The 19635-nt window shown below is 38.9% G+C and overlaps 1 protein-coding gene and 1 pseudogene across 1 annotated transcript; one reads left to right on the top strand and one right to left on the bottom strand.

Annotated features, from left to right (window-relative positions):
• Positions 1-328: 328 nt before the first annotated feature.
• On the bottom strand, positions 329-2229 carry LOC141714651 (flavonol 4'-sulfotransferase-like). Its single transcript, XM_074518157.1, has 4 exons — positions 2174-2229; positions 1608-1783; positions 736-1096; positions 329-635 (listed from the first exon to the last, which is right to left on the bottom strand). Exons 1-4 carry the CDS (start codon positions 2227-2229, stop codon positions 329-331), a joined length of 900 nt encoding a protein of 299 aa, XP_074374258.1.
• A 4019-nt stretch (positions 2230-6248) lies between these two features.
• On the top strand, positions 6249-9245 carry LOC141714650 (flavonol sulfotransferase-like; annotated as a pseudogene).
• Positions 9246-19635: the final 10390 nt, after the last annotated feature.

Here is a 19635-nt window from a genome sequence, read left to right as displayed (position 1 = left end):
TATATCAAGGACTACAGTCCTTAGCAATTTATTCAAGCACCGATCTAGAAAAGCAATAACATCTTAAATCATTCTATTCCTGATACAGAACTTTGATCATGATTACGAGTTGGAAGTGTTTCCAAAGTCAACCCGGAATCTCTTAGTTTCAGCTCCATGAGATGATCCATCTGCTCTTTCATTTTAGCAGGTAAGTGATTTTTCCAATCCCCGACCCTGGCTTTCCTAAAATATGTACTATTCTGAAGAGTAGTGTAATTGAGACCATTACTATGTTCACCGCTCTTATTCACCTCCAAATCACTCATATGCTTAAAAGAACACAAGCCTATATTCTTTCTACCACACCATCTCGCTCTTCTTCTATGGAAAATGGATAGCCAATGAACTCCGCCAGCTTCTTTACATTGAAAGACGTGTTAAGTATCAAATCTTCATATCTTAGAAATAATACTTGACCAGGTCTGTCTACGCTTACTCTCCAATACCCAAGTATATGTTCCCAGTAAGGACCATAGACTGATAACCCCTCGGTAAACTGCTGAAATCCCTCCTCAATGGGAACAAATTCTGCGTCTTTTGGTGGTAGCTTGCGGATGAAATGCCACCAAGAAACAAACGTATCGGTTGGATCTCTACATTTATAAATTATTTTACAATCAGATGCAGTAATTTGACTCGGGCAAAGATGTGTAAGGAACATGTGTAGAGAAGAGTGGAACTTCAGGATAGTACTTGTGTAATGGATTTCTAGGTATCTCATATTCTAGAAAAGGAATACATTGATGCGAGATTGATGTTTGTAACGGATTGCTAGAAAGATCATATCTGTTTCGAGTGGTAATGGAAAAAGTTAAGGCTTTTAACCACGTGCTTCCGGTTTTTGGATAGGACGCAACAAGTGTAGCTGCAGGTTGAGGAATGAAGTGATCTTGAGCCCACATGAGGCCTCTAAGAGTTTCTTTACGGAACCAAAAGCCTTGGTATTCATAAGCTTGAGCAAAGTTAGTGTTGGCTACTTTTATGGCAATGGTTCGACTAGGAAGCAATAAAATTTTGGCATTGTAATTGCAATCAGTGTTTTCATCAGATGAACCTAAGTAATCCATGAATTAGATGATGGCTAGGTATAGTATTTGTAGATTTGTAATGAATGGATTGTTTTGCCTACTGAATGTACATATATGTTAGTAACACATGTGACACTGAGCAAATCTGTTAACAACCATATTTAATTAAAGGAAGTCTCAGCTGATCAAGTAGCTTGGGGGCAGGATCCGATTTTACCTCTCCACTTAAAAAAGTTTAAAACCACCGGGGACTATGCTGCAGAGTCATATTTGATTCAATTTAGACATTATATATTCGTTCATCTGTCCTTGCACAATTATTTTATACAGAGGCTCTACTCTGGTTTCTGCATGTTCCTTGGGAGAGAATCTGGTCTCGTGGTCATTATTAATTTTTGAAGAAAACACAACCTTGTGCAATACATCAATTTTTGAAGGCTTCCGACATATTGGACCCCTCATTTATAGAAATGTTAAAGTAGTTAAAGTTTTATTTCGCAATTCTACACCAACCCGATTGATAGCCTATACTAGTACAGGCCCAATAACAGAGGCTCAGGGCCCAATAAGAAAAGTCCAGGAAACACTCAGCTTTAACCTTGGAGAGCGCAGGACACGTGGCAACATCACCACCGTCCAGGTATCCCGTATCCAGAACATTCCTACGGTCCATATTCGATAGTACTTCGTCGCATCCCAAGCGTCCACACGCCCTACAGTCCAAAAGACACACCTACTGTCCAGATTAAAAGGTATAAACCCCTAAACCCTAGTAGGAGGCCTATAAAAGGCAGGACAAAAGTAACGTTACAGGTTACACTCTCTCTCACATATACTCACATATACATACGCGCACACACCACAATATTCTCGTATAATTCCCGTTTGCCCCCTTTCTCCTTCAAAACCCTCTCTCATTCTCACACCGGAGGTGCCGCGGGGACGCCACCCATCTCCGGTTCTGTTTTGTAGGTTCCCACCCTACAGCTACACCACACGCCGCCGTCATTTCTATCGAAACGGAGCTTGAGACCGGGCCCGGCAAGGAGAAGACGTCGGGGTGAATTTGGAGTTATCATTGGCGCTAGAAGGAGGGGCCGAACCTCCGTCCAATGGTGCTCATATCAGCTACTCCTACTCCACGCAGCAGAGTTATCATTGGCGCTAGAAGGAGGGGCCGAACCTCCGTCCAGTGGTGCTCATATCAGCTACTCCTACTCCACGCAGCAACTCAGAATACCACTCCTCAGTAAGAACCCCACTCCCAGTCTCCCAGATCTATTTTTTCCCTAAGATCGTTTCCTTTCAAGTATTGTTAATAGATCTTGTTAATGTTGTAATAATCCTGGGGTTTGATTACAGCATATTTTAGATCTAATTTATCTGTTTTAGCACTTGAAATTGCGAGTTATATTATTATAAATTTGTGGGATTGTTGAACAACCATGACGACAAGAAAGAGCAAAGCGGTTGTTTCTGCTTCTTTCCTTCCACCTCCGCCCCAACCCAGGGACGGAGAGATGGAAGATGTGGATAAAGGGCTCCCCATAACCCAGACTCCCTCTCAAAATCTCCAACCAGGGGACCAGAGACTAGTCATCGAAAGAGCTGCCCATAAGCATGCTGGAACTTCAGCCAATCCCTGGGGAGACATGACCCCGGATCAGATACGAGCTGCGATGGACCTTTGGAAGGAAAAGCATAATGCCGAACCTGAAACCCGCCCAGGGGATCAGGAAGAACGGTCCGGAGAATCCCGGGGATTCGTCTTTGATCGGATTGCAAAGAACTTGAAGAAGCCATCAGAGGATGCCCGGGATGAAATAAAAAGAGCTGCCCTTCGGGAGAGAATCCGGAAGGAAGAAGAAGCCAAAGCCAAAAAAACTATTGAAAAGCGAATCCGGGAAGAAGAGGCAAAGCTAAAAAGGAAGGCACACCGAATTCATGTTTCTTCGGATTCGGAGCCTGAAAAGGAGTCCAAGCAAGAACAAATAGCCCGGGCTCTTCGGGATCTTAAGAGGAAAGTAGAGGGTAATTTGGAAGTGGGTGCGGCGGCCACCCCGTTCACCAAAAAGTTGGAATCTACCCCTAGAGAATCAGGGCTCAAACACTATAATTTTGACTCCTTTGACGGATTACCTGACCCCGAGGAGCATCTGAACTACTTCGAACAAATCTCTAACATTTATGATTATAGCGACCTCACCAGATGCCACTTCTTTGCATCAACACTCAAAGGGGGAGTGCAGAAATGGTTCAGCCGGATTCCATCCTGGAGCATTGATTCCTGGAAAGCCTTCCGGGAGATGTTCTTAAAAAGGTTCAGGGCTAACCAGATGAACGAGCTGCAAATGTGTCATTTGGAGACAATCCAGCAAAGAAGCAAGGAGTCCCCCCGAATTCATCAAGAGGTTCCAGGAAGCAGTTAATCAACTCTCCAACTTAGAAGAAAAGGAGGCAGTAAACATCTTTTGGAGAAACTTGCATCCAATATCCTGCGAAGGATACGTGAAAGATTTGATTCACAGAGAACCCCAGAGCTTGGCGTCTTCCTATGTCTTGGCATCAAAGTTCATAAAGGAAAATGATTTTCTCAAGTTAATAAAAATGAATCGGAGAATACATGATGATGACGAGTCCCCGGAGCGTCGCTCGTCGTCCCGAAAAGACAAAAGATACAAACTGGACAGACAGGCCAACTACATTCAACAATCTCGGGGAACCCCACCCCGGGAGGGATACGCCGAACAAAGGAGGAATGAGAGAAAGCCCAAGGCCAAGAGAGAACCTAAGCCAGAACCAGAGTGGACGCCCCTCAATAGGCCCCGGTCCGACATATTGCGTGAAGTTAAAGGTAAACCGTTTTATTATTCGCCAAAATCTTTGCTTGCACCTCCCGAGAACAGAGTCCGGGACAAACATTGTGGCTATCACGAAGATCATGGCCATACCACGGAGGACTGCTTCTCTCTCAAAATGTTCATAGAAGATCAGATCAAAAAGGGGAACATGAACCAATATCTTCAAAGGAGATCAAATGACAAAGATAGGGCCCCGGGAAGCAGCAAAAACGTGGTAAATGTTGTCTTTGGAGGCACTGCTTCTCCGCCCCGGAGCCCGGACCTGGATAATGATGTGATGATGATCCAGCCTTTGGATGATGAACCAATCTACTTCTCTTATTCTGATTATGAGGGACTCAATCCGGATCACAACTTGACTTTGGTGGTCTCCCTGGATGTCGCGAATAATGAGGTAAAAAGAATTTTAGTTGACAATGGCTCCTCTGCTAACATTGTATTCGAGCACACACTTAACAGGATAGAGCTCGGACACCTCCGAATGGACCCCTGTCTTGAAGATCCCTTGTATGGATTTGGAAACACAATGATCCCAATCCGGGGAGTCATTTTTTGCCGATTACCTTTGGGACTGCACCCCAGCAGGTCTCTCACGTAATGAAGTTTTATGTGATAAGCGCAATTTCATCATACAACATGATCCTTGGAAGACCTACAATAACCAAGATCAGAGCAATCCCCTCGACAATTCACTTGAAGCTCAAATTCCCGACCCCGGGAGGTACTGGAGAGCTAAGAGGAGATAGAGAGATGGCAGGGAAGTGTTATGGCCAAGCGTTGGTCATGGCAGAAACAGAACCAGAAAACAGAAAAAAGGTTAATGACCCTACCCAAGGGACAGAGCAGAAAGAAGCATCGCGAGCATCTCAGTAAGAGGGCCATATTGGATGTGAATATGATTGCGGACTCCGGGTACAGCGTAACCAAGGTAGACACCCCAATCCAAAAATTTATGGAGAACAAGGAGAAGACGAAGGTCGAGCCTGCCCAACAAACGGTTGAGGTGAAGCTGGAGCCCGGGAACCCCACCCGGAAGCTTAAATTCGGCAAAGGCTTAGAAACCGCATTCCAGAAAGAACTCATTGACCTATTAAAGGAATATGCTGATGTGTTCGCTTGGACCCCGGAAGACATGTCGGGGATTGATGAGTCGGTGGCAATGCACAGTCTGGACGTGGATCCAAGGCAAAGACCAATCAAACAAAAATGAAGAAACTTTGCCCCGGAAAGACAACAGGCGATCGATCAAGAGGTCGAAAAGTTGTTGAAGACAGACATCATATGTGAGATTAAGTATCCGGATTGGCTAGCAAATGTTGTGCAAGTCAAGAAACCCAATGGAAAGTGGCGAATGTGCGTGGATTACACAAGTCTCAATTCAGCATGCCCTAAAGATTCCTACCCTCTACCCAACATTGACCAGTCGATAGATGCAATCTCGGGTCATGTTATGCTAAGTTTCATGGATATTTTTTCAGGATATAACCAAGTCAAGATGAATTCGGTGGACATTGCGAAAACGGCATTCATTACACACCGGGTCGTCTACGCCTTTGTTATGATGCCATTCGGATTAATCAACGCCGGGGCAACGTACCAGAAAATGATGAACACCATCTTCAAAAGTCAACTAGGCAGGAACATGGAATCTTATGTCGATGATATGATCTCCAAATCAGTCACAATCCCGGACCACATCAAAGATCTAAAGGAATGCTTCGAAAGTTTGAGGAAGTATAACATGAAACTGAACCCGGAAAAATGTGCTTTCGGGGTCCCCTCTGGGAAATTTCTTGGTTTTCTGGTCAGTGAACGGGGAATAGAAGCCAACCCGGAAAAGATCAAAGCTCTAATGGAAATGACAGTTCCCCAGATTCAAAAGGATATTCAGAAGCTCGCGGGATGCTTGGCATCCCTTCGAAAAGCTAGTCGATTGGACTCCGGAATGACAGACAGCGTTTGAAGAAGTCAAACAACACCTGATGAACCCTCCTATTCTTTCAAAGTCAAAGCCTGGGGAGCCTCTTTATCTCTATATTGCAGCCGGAGAAAGAGCGGTATCCTCTGCGCTCATACGGGACAAAAATGGTTCACAAAGCCCGGTATACTATGTGAGTCAAGTCTTGAAGGACGCTGAAATCCGATACTCAAACTTGGAGAAATTCGTCCTAGCTCTTGCGCACTCAGGCAGGAAGCTAAGGCAATATTTCCAAGGCCGGGAAATCAAGGTGATCACCAGTCAACCACTTCGGAAAATCATTCACAAGCCAGCACCGACAGTCCCGAAGTCTTATACGTCAGCAGCCCGGATAACTAGATGACTCCTTACATAGCTCATCTTAAAGATGGGACCCTACCAGAGGACCAGAACAAGGCACGCTACCTCAAATATAAGGCTGCCAGGTTCTTTCTAGAGAATGATCAGCTTTACAGGCGAACCTTCTCTGCGCCAACTCTGAAATGTGTTGATCCCGAGGAGGCGAATTACTGTCTGCGAGAGGTGCATGAAGGAATCTACAGAGATCACTTAGCCGCTAAAGCACTAGCCTACAAAGTCATCATACAAGGCTATTATTGGCCCACTATCCATGCCGATGTGGTTGCCTATATGAAGAAATGCAGCAAATGCCAAAAGTTCAGCAATGTGTCAAAGCAAAGTCCAAGCCTCCCCGGGTCAGTCCTGTCCCCAGTCCCATTCGCAGTTTGGGGTATTGACATCATGGGTCCTTCCTCCGGGCGAAGGGGGATTTGCGTTATGTGCTGGTAGCAATCGATTATATGACTAAGTGAGCAGAGGCCAAGGCCATGAGAACCATCAATCAGCAGGACTGTATCAAATTTATGGATTCAATTGTGATGAAGTTCGGGATTCTGATGGTTTTAATCTCGGATAATGGTCTGCAGTTTGTTGGTTCGGACTTCGAATCATACTTGAAAGAGCTCGGGATAAAGCATAAGAAAGCATCCTTAGCCCATCCCTAGGGAAACGGACAAGTGGAGGTCACCAACAGAACCATACTCCGAGGTTTGGAAAAAAGGTTAGAAGAGTCTAAGAAGAACTGGCCAGACGAACTCCCGAAGGTCTTATGGTCCTGCAGAACCAACTCCCGGACTAGAACCGGTGAGACTCCATTTAAACTCGCCTACGGCACCGAGGCTCGGCTACCGGTAGAAACCGGGTCCCCTTCCCACAGAGTGGTCAACTTTGATGAAGTCTCCAATATAGAAGGACTTAAAACCAACCTTGTACTCTTGGATGAAGTAAGAGACTGGGCTGTAGAGAAAATGGAAAGCTATAAGGAAAAACAAAGCTTTACTTTGCAAAGAAGGCCAAGATAAGAGAATATGTGGTGGGAGATCTAGTACTCCGGGACACCGAAGCCTCAGACCCAACTAACCAAGGGAAACTGCAGCCGAACTGGGAAGGCCCCTACATAATCAAGGAAGTGCTCCGGCCGGGAACTTACAAGCTGAACTACCTCAGCGGGACCGAGGTCCCCAACACCTGGCACGGAACCCGATTAAGGAAGTTCTACCAGTAAGAGAAAGGTGCACATTCTGGGAATATTCCTACATTTATAATGTGATATTTTGATGTAAATACTATTCTCATTCACCCCAGAATGTAATTTTTGCTTTCAATTTAAATGAAAAACTCTACCTTAAGCGTCCCATAGCTTGAATCAATTTCATTATGTTGTTTCTTTATTCGCCATCAAATTTAAATGAAATTTCTATAAGTTAGAAAATTTTACCCCATCTCGGGTCTGTATAAATACAGCCCATGTGTACTTAGAAAATTTCTATGAATTGGAAATTCTTCCCCAACCCGGGGTCTGTAAAACACAACCCATGTGTCCTTAGAAATTTTCTACCAGTTAGAAATTTTACCCCTACCCGGGGTCATACAAAAACATAACCCATGTGTGCTTAGAAGAATCCCCATAATTTAGAAATTTACCCCTCCCCGGGGTCAATTAAAGCAAAACATTAGAAATTCTCGTATGCAAATCAACATCAGTGAAAATTGTGGGATGCACCGAAGTACTATCGAATCCGGACCGTAAGAATGTTCTGATCCAGGGTACGTGGACGGTGGTGATGTTGCCACATGTTCCGTAAAGAACATCATAGAGGTCTCATGTGGGGCTCAGGATCACTTCATACCTCCACCTGCAAGTACCCTCCTTGCTTCCTATCCAAAAAGCGGAACCACTTGGTTAAAATCCTTATCCTTCTCAATCGCCACCCGAAACAAATATGATCTTCCTAGCAACCCCTTACAAACAGCATCACCTCACGAGTGCGTGCCTTTTTTAGAATACTATATTCCTAGAAACCCGTCCCACAAGTACTATCCTGAGATTCCACTCTTGTCCACACATGCACCTTACACAACATTGCCGGAGTCGATCATTGCTTCTGATTGTAAAATAGTTTACATATGTAGAGATCCCGCTGACACGTTTGTTTCTTGGTGACATTTTGCCAGAAAGATGGCTACAGAGGATCTTGAATTTGTTTCCATTGAGGAGGGGTTTCAGCTGTTCTGTGAGGGGTATTCATTTTATGGTCCTTACTGGGAGCATATACTGGGCTTTTGGAAAGCAAGCTTACAGAGACCTGGTAAGATTCTGTCCTGAAATATCAAGATTTGAAAAATGATTCAGTATCTAATGTAAAGAAGTTGGCTGCGTTCATTGGCCATCCATTCTCTGCGGAAGAAGAGCAAGACGGGGTCGTAGAAAGACTTGTAGTCTTGCTCTTTCAAGAATATGATCGGTTTGGAGGTGAATAAAAGCGGTGCACGCAATCATGGTTTCGGGCGTAGTTTACCGAATAGTGTGTATTTCAGAAAGGCCAAGGCTGGGGATTGGAAAAATCATTTACCTGCTAACATGAAAGAGCAGATGGATCAAATCATGGAGCTCAAATTCAGAGATTCTGGCTTAACTTGGGGAAAAACTTGTGATACTTGAGGCCCTTGTTCATGGAAGCTTCATTTTTCATTAAGCTGTTATTGGATGTGTGTATTGGTATGTTGAATTTTTAATTTTCTGTGCTTGAATAGAATGCTTTAGGTTGCAGTCTTTTGTGGAGAGACTGCTTCAGAAGCTAAGCTGGGATGTTCTGCAAACTCACGTTTGGGCAGCCCTTCATGGATTGTGTGTGTTTTGGCAATAATAAGTTTCTTGTTAATAATTTGTTCCTTTACTCGTAATTTCTAATGTTATACACCGTCGGTCCCTTTAAAAAATTTACATTTACGAGAAAGTTTTCGGCACGCATTTTAAGGTGCATAAAAAGTATAGTTATATAACTTATTTTTACAATTTTCTTTTTCTGAATAAAAGTTGAATGTTTTGATTTTTATTTAGAAAAACAAAATTGTAAAAAAAAATTATAGAACTATACTTTATATGCACTTTAAAATACGTGTCGAACACTCTCTAAAAAATGTAAACAATTGAAAGGGACGGAGGGAGTAGTTGCTAATATTTTTTAGAGTAAAATTTATTGTGGCGACTGAAACTTGTCAATTATTGCAAATTGTTGGTTAAGTTTGAAAATTATAGATTGATGGTCACACTTAATTTTCATATTTTAAACCCGAAAGCATTGTTTTAAAAATTGACCATCAAATCCAATCGGTGGAATTATCGTTAGCGAATAATCAGTAAATTGGGAATTAATCAGAACGATTAATCAGAATAATAATCGGCTATATTTTATTATTAATTTACAAATATTATAAATATACATTGTCCATACACAACGTAATCATACTACCATATCTATCTATATTATACTATTACAAGCAGAACACCCTTTATTTGATAGTTGTTGGTCGGTTGTTCGGTACAGTTATTTTGGTACGGTAAATAACAACCGTCAGATCTAAAGAGATACCGATAAAAACTGTTGGATGTAATAATAAAATAATATTATATTAATATTTAATATAAGGATTGACTAAGTAGAATATCAGGATCTATGTCACAATCAGGATATGATCAACTGTTGTGATATGATTATCTGTTGAAAACTTCGATATCATCCGTTAACGATTGTGAGTCATCCGTTGATATATATAAATGATTATCCGTTGAACCTAAAACATTTATCCGTTGATCAAAGCTATCCGTTGAGAATGATTTGGATGATAAGTCATGACTGCGAGATAAATCAGAAGGTGCTGATTTATAGGATCGTAGTTGATTTAGATATGTAAAGTGTTAGAGTTATATTGTAACATATCTTGTAATTGATAGAGCACTGATTTGTAGCTGTGTAGTATATAAATACAGAATAGGTTATCACAAAGTGAAGTGCATAACTAGAGTATTCGTATAACATAGAAGCTCTTAAAAATATTATTTTTGAGAGAGTTTTGTAACAGTTTATTAAAGATCAATATAAATTGTTATTTGATTCATATGTTCTTACTTTACTTTCATAATACATCGATTTGTTTAGTAATTGTATCCAACCCCCCTTAAATAATTACTTTACTGGGCAACAAGTGGTATCAGAGCATCTAAATTTTCTACTTTTGGTTCATCATCTGGTCATGTTGCTATTCTACAACCTCATAGGGCTTATGAATGGAATCATTCTTGGAGATTACCTAGTGAAAAGATATCTATGTAATCTGCTCAAACTTCAGTTGATCATGCCGTTCAATTGGTTTCACATACTGATATGAAAATATCTATCAAATCCACTACAGTTTTAGTCAAAGGACTGTATTCTTCGGTCTCTGCATTCAAGGAAGATACTGTTAAAATCAGATAAGAGCTTGCTAATATTTCTATGACTATTAAAGGTACAAATAAACAAAGTGGTTTGCTGAAGAGAATGCTTAGCTTGGAAGAAAAACAAGATCGAATGTGTGAAAAACTGACAGCTTTGGAGGCGGGTCAGAATGCTACAAATTCCAAGTTGGATGTTATTTTCTCTCTTCTACAGAGTCTAGATGCCAAAAAGGGAGAGATAATATCAAAGAAAAAATGTTAACCTGAATCAGTTTTGAGGAGAAATACCAATTCTGATGATGATGGTGATGAACAAGAAAAGGAGACATCTGATGCTGTGAAAGTTGATACTGTGAAAGTTCAATCTAGAACTGAAATTCAAAGTCAAAAGAAGACACAGTCAACTCAAGTCTCTAAGGATATATCACATAGATCTAACATGGAAGCTGCTCTTGTTACTCCTAGTTCAATTCATGATTACAAAGTTACAAGTCCTGATGATTTTCCTGACACTGAAAGAGTGATAGTGATTCATGATTCTGTGAAGACTGAAGAAGAAGAAATTCTATTTCGAATGGAATTACGGATTCTCTCTGCTTATGTTGAAGCTATTAATGCTAAAAACTTCAAGGAAGAAGAAATTATTTTTGACAGAGAAGAAAGGGCACACGAAGAATATGCTTATAAGATCTGAGAGGAATAGATGGAGGAGTACAAATGTGAAGATGTTGCAGAAAAGAGCAGAAAGGAGAGCTCAAGTATTTCCAAAGATCAAGAACAAATACAAATGGAGAAAGGTTGTTGATCTTAATTATAATGATGAATTGATTTTTACTCCTAGAGTATTAAGGATGGATGGTTTACTTGGTTCTAATACCATGGGAGATAAGAAGTCTTGGTTAGAACAAGCTAAGAAACTTAAGTTAATTGAACCATTCACAAGAGTTGGAATAGGACATCATGAAGCTAACTTGTCAACTTAAAGTTGTTGAACTTCACACTTGCTGATAGTCCAGATCAGGAAATAACTGCTGATCATTTGGATAGACTTGAAGCTGTGAAGATTATTCTTGACAAACATGATGGTTCTTAATCTAAACAGAAGATCTTACTCTTATTGCAAAATGATCAAGTTCAAGTTCTTTCACTTGATGAACTGATGATCATGTCTACAAAATAATTGAAGTAAATTCACTATTTGCTAAGAGTTGAAGATGAAACTTCTAGGTTATGGTCGAACATGATTCTTGCCAATATCAGAAGAAGGATATTGGATGGTCGATATTATTTTGGATCATATGTTCCTAATTACATAAACTTCAGAGGGCAAGAAGTCAACATGAAGAAAGGTGAAGCTGTCATTGAAAATGTTCTTACTAAGAGACATATAACTATGAATCCTGATGGAAGAAAAACTTGCTATATTTCACTGGAAGACATCATGACAGAAAGAGCTCAAATCAGAAATCTGAGAGCTTCTATCTATCAATTATCTGACAAAACAGAGTATGAAAAGAATTTGAACATCAAGTTAGAAGATGTTAGATATATTTGTGATGTCATATCTAATATGATTTGTGTTTAGTTTTCAGATCTTACTTAACAGGACAAATCATGACTTAACTGGAAATCAGTACTTATACTGAAGTCAGTACTTAAGATATCAGAACTTAAGTTGTCAGAACTTAAGTTATCAGGAGATATTTATCAGGAATTAATATCAGGACTTAAGGAGACGTTCAGATAAGGAAGGCGGCTGATTGAAAGGAAAGAAGATCAAAACAAACATAAGAAGATATATGCATGGAGAAGAATTCTATGAAGAATAGAATACTTGGAAGAAAAGATAACTAGTTGATATATATTAGGAAGTAAAATTATATTCGATATCAATTAGAAGATTATCTTGTAACTGTGTAGTATATAAACACAGACATAGGGTTTACACTATATGTGTTATCTTAATCGAGATTATTATTCATTGTAACCCTAGCAGCTCTCATGATAATTTGTTCATCACTGAGAGAGAACAGTTCTTCGTAACAGAGTTTATTGTGTTGAATAAAATTTGTGTTCTGTTACTTGAGTTCTTATATTCGATTTGATTGTAGTAAACACTGTATTCAATCCCCTTCTACAGTGTGTGTGACCTAACAAGTGGTATCAGAGCAATCTGCTAACATACATACAGTAAAGATCCAAAAACAATCATGTCTGAAGAAGCACAAACTCCAACCAAGCCCACCAAAACTAAAGAAACTCTAAAGAATCAAATCCATAATCGATATGAGACTATTAGGGTTCCCATACTGAAACCTTCTGAGTATCCCATATCGAAGGTAAGGATGTCTATGTTTCTGGAAGCTACAGACCCAGAATACCTTGACAGAATTAATGAAGGACAACATAAACCAACCAAGCTCTCTGTTGTAGTTGCAGATCAGCCAGTACAGACTATACCAAAGGAGAAAAGTGAATATACAGCTGAAGATATCTCATCTATTGCAAAGGATGCAAAGGTAAGACATTTGTTGCACAGTGCCATTGATAATGTCATGTCAAACAGGGTAATTAACTGCAAGACTGCAAAGGAGATATGGGATTCCTTGGAGACAAGATGCCAGGGAACTGATTCAATTAAGAAGAACATGAGGACTATACTCACTCAAAAGTATGAGCACTTTGACTCAAAACCTGATGAGTCATTAACTGGTTTATATGATAGATTTGTCAAACTCTTGAATGATTTGTCACTGGTGGATAAGGAATATGATCTTGAAGATACTAATCTCAAATTCCTTTTAGCTCTTCCTGAAAGTTGGGATTTGAAGGCCGCAACTATAAGAGACAACTATGCTCTTGATGAAACTACTCTTGATGAAATTTATGGTATGCTCAAGACCCATGAACTTGAGATGGATCAAAGAAGCAAGAGGCATGGGAGAAAGTCAAGGACAGTTGCTCTTAAGGCTGAGGATGAATCCCCTAAAGTGGTTGTCTCAAAGAAAGGCGAAGGAAAGGCTCTCATCACAAAGTCTGATACTGAGTCATCAAGTTCTGATAGTGATGAGGATTCAGAACCTGAAAGTCTATCTGAGATGGACCCTGATGAAGAGATGATGAAGTTGTGTGCTCTTATGGTGAAAGGAATCACAAAGATTTGCATACAGGAAATTCAGAAGGGGAAAGAAGTTTTCCAGGAAGGTGCAAGTTCTGATAAGAAAGGTTTCAGAAAATCTGAAGGCAAAGGAGGAAAGTCTGACAGGGGAGTTTACTCAAATGTTAAATGCTACAACTGTGGTGAGAAAGGCCACATATCTCCTGATTGCAAGAAAGGAAAAAGTGACAAAGGCAAGGCTCTTGTCACAAAGAAGAAAAGCTGGACAGACACTTCAGATTCTGAAAGTGAGGTGAACTATGCCTTGATGGTAAATGCTGATAGCAGTTCTGAAGCTACTAAGTTAAAGGTACCTCAAACAACTTATGCTTTTCATACTGACGATATTACTGAGTTGAGAAGATATCTTAAAACCATGTTCATTAGTTATAGAGATCAAAATTTATCATGTGAAAGATTAACTTCTGAAAATCTTGCTTGTAAAAAAAGGAATGATTATTTAGAAAAAGAGTTAGTTATGTTCCATCAAACTCAGAAAGATAGAGATGATGTTTTCTATGTTAGAGATGAAGTGCTTAAAATGAATGAATCTCTAAAAACTGAGTTAGAAAAGGAAAGAGAGATTATCAGGACTTAGACTAACTCTGGTAGAACAACTCAGAATTTGTTAAGTAGTGGAAATTGGAAAGAGGGCTTAGGTTATGGAGATGATAAGAATAATAAAGGAAATGTTGAAATTGAGCCTATAGTTGTTAAACAAAAGCCAATGGTAAATCCTGTTAAGTTTGTAGTTGTAAATTCTGATATTGATAAATTAGAAGTTAAAGAGAAATTAACTTCTGACAAACCAAAACAGGATAAGCCAACTGAAGTTAACATAAGCTTAATGACAAATAAGCAGCTTAAGCATAAGCTGAAAGAAGTTAAGAATGTAAACAAGGTAAAGCTACCTAGGAAAAATAGGAATGGAAAGGAAGGTGTGAATAAAAGCAATGATTATAAGCCTGTTCCTAATGCTCCTAGAAAGAAATGTTATAACTGTGGAAATTCTAACCATCTGGCTTCTTTTTGCAGGAAGAATAAAAACATAAACTCCTTACCTTCAAAATCAGGAGTTAAGAGTCAGTCTGTTAGATATAGGCCACAAAATCCTTTTTTTCATTATGGTAGTTTATGGCATTCCATTTATACTTGTAAGGAATATCATAGTTTGTACTATGATTATTATCAAATAAAACCTTTTTTTAAAGAAAGTTAGCATTATTCCTTCTAGTGTAAGTTCTGATGCAAAGTCTGATACTGTAAATTCTGATAAGAAAAATGTTAACATAAAATCTCATGTTAAATCCGCTGCAAATGTTAACAAACTTAATAAGACCAAAGGATCCAAGCAAGTCTGGGTCCTTAAAACTAATCATTAGTGGTCTTTGTGATTGCAGGGCAATAGGAAAAACATCCTAGTTCTGGACAGTGGATGTTCAGGACATATGATTGGAAATAAAGCCCTGCTATCAGACTTTGTGGAGAAAGTTGGCCCAGGTGTTTCTTATGGAGATGGCAACATGGGAAAAACTCTGTGATATGGCAATATCAATTGTGGGAATGTCATTATTGAAAAAGTAGCTCTAGTCTCAGGACTTAAACACAATCTACTGAGTGTTAGTCAAATCTGTGACAAGGTTATCATGTGGATTTCTTTGAAGAACACTGTGAAGTTGTAAGCAAATCTACAGGCAAAGTTGTTCTGAAAGGATACAGGCATGGTAACATTTATGAAGCTAAGCTTTCAACAAGTTCTGACGGTTCTGCAATCTGTCTGTTAAGTAGAGCATCAATTGAAGAAAGCTAGGATTGGAACAAGAAACTCTCTCATTTAAATTTCAGCAATATAAATGAACTAGTCGAGAAAGATCTTGTGAGAGGACTGCCAAAATCAGTATTTTCTCCTGATGGTCTTTGTGATTAATGTCAAAAGGCAAAACAAAGAAAATCTTCATTCAAGAGCAAGACCGAATCATCAATTCTTGAGCCTTATCACCTACTACATGTTAATCTATTTGGTCCAGTGAATGTCCAGTGAATGTCATGTCTATTGCAAAGAAGAAGTATGATATGGTCATAGTGGATGAGTTCACCAGATATACATGGGTGTATTTCTTGCACACAAAAAGTGAAACTGCATCTATCTTGATTGATCATGTCAAACAACTGGATAAATTGGTTAAAGACTCTGTGAAAATCATAAGAAGTGATAATGGCACTGAGTTCAAGAATTTGATTATGGAAGATTTCTGCAAAGACCAAGGAATCAAGCAGGAATTCTCTGCTCCTGGAACTCCACAGCAAAATGGAATTGTTGAAAGAAAGAATAGAACTCTTATTGAAGCTGCATGAACTATGCTTGATGAAGCAAAGTTACCAACCTACTTTTGGGCTGAAGCTGTGCAGACTGCTTGTTTTACTCAGAATGCAACACTTATCAACAAGCATGGAAAGACACCATATGAGATGGTGAAGAAAGAGAAGCCAAATATGAAGTATTTTCATGTATTTAGATGCAATTGTTTTGTTCTTAAGACTCATCCTGAACAGCTATCCAAATTTGATCTAAAAGCTGATGAAGGAATTTTTGTTGGATATCCACTTTCCACAAAAGCCTTCAGAGTCTACAATTTAAGAACAAGGGTTGTCATGGAATCTATAAATGTCTCTTTTGATGATAAGAAGATTACAGGACTTGAAGATTTCAATGATCATGATCAGCTGAGATTTGAGAATGAAGTTTTAAATTCTGACTCTGTAAATCCCGACAGTCTAAATCTTGATACTGCAAATTCTGATGGGTTAAACTCTGATGTTATTGAAACTGTAGTGACTATGCCAAAGGAAAATGCACCTGTGCAGGGGGAGCATATTGAAGATATAACCACATCTCAAGAAGCATCAGAACCTAGAACAGGCTCTTCAAGTTCTGATTCATCAAGTTCTGATGGGCCAAGTTCTCATAATTCTGGAAACTCAAATTCTGTTTCATCAAGTTCTGATGGGCCAAATTATGATAATTCTGGAAACTCAAATTCTGAAGGATCCAACTCAGAGAGCATAATTTCAGGGGGAGCATCAGAAAATATTGATGGAGACAGCATGGATCATGGGGGAGCATCCAGCTCTAGAGATAAACTAACCTTCCATCTGCAAGGAGGTGGACTAAAGCACATACAACTGACTTGATTATTGGAGATCCTGAACAGTAACATCAAATGAATGTCTCTATCATTCTTTTCTTTCTCAGATTGAACCAAAGAAAGTGGAAGAAGCTCTTCAAGATGCTGATTGGGTGTAAGCAATGCAGGAAGAGGTAAATGAATTTGAAAGAAATAAAGTCTGGACCCTAGTGCCAAGACCAAAGAACAGATCTGTTGTTGGTACAAAATGGGTGTTCAGAAACAAAACTGATAGTGATGGCATAATTACAAGGAATAAAGCAAGGCTGGTTGCAAAAGGATACTCTCAACAGGAGGGAATTAATTATGATGAAACATTTGCACCAGTTGCTAGATTGGAAGCCATAAGGATATTTTTGGCTTATGTTGCTCACAAAAAGTTTACATTCTTTCAAATGGATGTAAAAAGTGCTTTTCTTAATGGAGAATTAGAAGAAGAAGTATATGTTGAACAACCTCCGGGTTTTGTAGATTCAAAATTTCCTCATCATGTCTACAGACTTGATAAAGCACTTTATGGCCTTAAGCAAGCTCCAAGAGCATGGTATGAGACATTAGCTCAGTTTCTTCTGCAAAGTGGATTTAATAGAGGGACTATTGACAAAATATTGTTTTATCTCAACCATGGAAATGACTTACTTTTAGTGCAGATATATGTTGATGATATTATTTTTGGTTCTACAAATGATAGACTTTGTAAAAGGTTTTCCAAACTAATGCAGTCAAGATATCAAATGAGTATGATGGGAGAACTTAGCTATTTTCTGGGCCTTCAAGTCAAGCAGAATGAAGATGGAACTTTTATTTGTCAATCTAAGTACACCAGAAATTTAATGAAGAAATTTGGAATGCAAGACTGTTCAAGTACATCCACTCCTATGGCCACTGCAATAAAATTGGATAAGGATACTGGTACATCCGTAGATATTACTGATTACAGAGGTATGATTGCCTCACTACTCTATGTAACTGCAAGCAGACCTGATATCATGTATGCTATCTGTCTTTGTGCGAGATTTCAAACAGATCCAAGAGAACCGCACTTAACAGCTGTAAAAAGAATTTTCAAGTACCTTAAGGGTACAGCTGATCTAGGATTGTGGTATCCTAGGGAATCAGACTTTAAGCTAATAGATTACTCAGATGCAGATTTTGCAGGATGCAAGATTGACAGGAAAAGCACAAGTGGAAGCTGCCAATTTCTTGGAGGCAGATTGGTTTCTTGGTTTAGCAAGAAACAGAAGTCAATTTCCACATCAACTGCAGAAGCAAAATACATTGTTGCAGAAAGTTGTTGTGCACAGATTCTTTGGATGAAGAATCAGTTACTGGATTATGGGTTAACATATTCCAAAATCCCTATTTACTGTGATAATCAAAGTGATATTGCTATGACAGGTAATCCAGTTCAACACTAAATGACAAAGCACATCAGCATTAGGTACCACTTCATAAGGGAACATGTGTATGAAGGTACAGTGGAATTGCATTTTGTTCCAACCGATCAACAACTAGCAGATATCTTCACAAAACCACTATGTGAAACTACTTTTACAAGATTGGTAAATGAATTTGGAATGGTTTCAGGTTCTTTCTCTAAATCTGCTTAGTTTATGTTCTGATACATCAAACTTTATGATCAGTATTTACAGATATTACTATCTAAGTGCTTAATTTGAAATTTTCTAAGTGTTGATTGTTGTCTGATGTGAATTTCTAAACTTTGATAGTGATATGAATGTTTATGTGACTATTCAATCCAATAAAGATAAATGTGCTAAATGCTGACCTAGTAGTCTTTAATATACTAATAATCTCATGTTTGAAGTAATTGTTTATGTGGAAATCTTTTAACACAAGCAAATTCTGATATTGAGTTTGGTTAAAGTTTACTTTGTGTATCTTATTAATAAGTCAAAAACTAGAATAGTGCTTCTTATCTATTAAGTTCTGATGTTAGTAAATCTGATGGATGTACTAAGTGCTGATAAGCCTCACTTATCAAAAGAAAAAGAAAGAAAAGAAATAAAAATTAGGTACTCCTTTGAGATCTAGAGTAAAAATGTGGAAGGGAAGACCCAAGTGAATTGCTGGTATTAAGTAATATGCATTAGAAAAGCAAAATAAAATTTTCTTGGTGACTTTTCACATTCTCTGATTACTGGAGAAATACTCTGATAACAGCATAAATTCTGATAAGCAGTCGTGACTCACTTACACTGAGAAGCCACTGTAAAAAGGAATTTCAAAAGATGCATAAAATGAGCACAAAACAGATGAGGTGGACTCATGCATGAACTCATTCTATAGTAGACTTCAGAATAATAACAGATTTTGAGCAAAGTTCTTAGTTATGCCTTATTTCTAAGATGTACTGAAGTGAATCAGACTTTACTCTTTGTCTGATATTTTGCTTATTGCACACACTTACACTCCATATAAATGATGAAAATTACTGTGGTGATAAATGTTGTTTCAGATGAACAGTTTAAGTGTCAGTTGCATAAATTCTGAGGACAAGTTCTGATGGAAGTTCTGATGAAACCATATCAGTATTTATGAGAATTACAGAAATAAACATTCCCTTTCGAGTAAAGGAGCCATATT

This window comes from Apium graveolens, chromosome 3, assembly GCF_009905375.1.
Source record: "Apium graveolens cultivar Ventura chromosome 3, ASM990537v1, whole genome shotgun sequence".
In the NCBI taxonomy this organism is placed as follows: Eukaryota; Viridiplantae; Streptophyta; class Magnoliopsida; order Apiales; family Apiaceae; genus Apium; species Apium graveolens.
This window is presented reverse-complemented; position numbering and strand designations above follow the sequence as displayed.

What these genes read in the sequence shown, in the direction of transcription:
- LOC141714651 (XM_074518157.1), bottom strand. Translation starts at nt 2,229, where the DNA reads ATGATAACTCTGCTGCGTGGAGTAGGAGTAGCTGATATGAGCACCATT. An exon ending in ATGAGCACCATTGGACGGAG is followed by an intron (nt 1,784 to 2,173) that starts GTTCGGCCCCTC and finishes TTTGGACTGTAG; the next exon opens with GGCGTGTGGACGCTTGGGAT. An exon ending in GAGCCTCTGTTATTGGGCCT is followed by an intron (nt 1,097 to 1,607) that starts GTACTAGTATAG and finishes TGGATTACTTAG; the next exon opens with GTTCATCTGATGAAAACACT.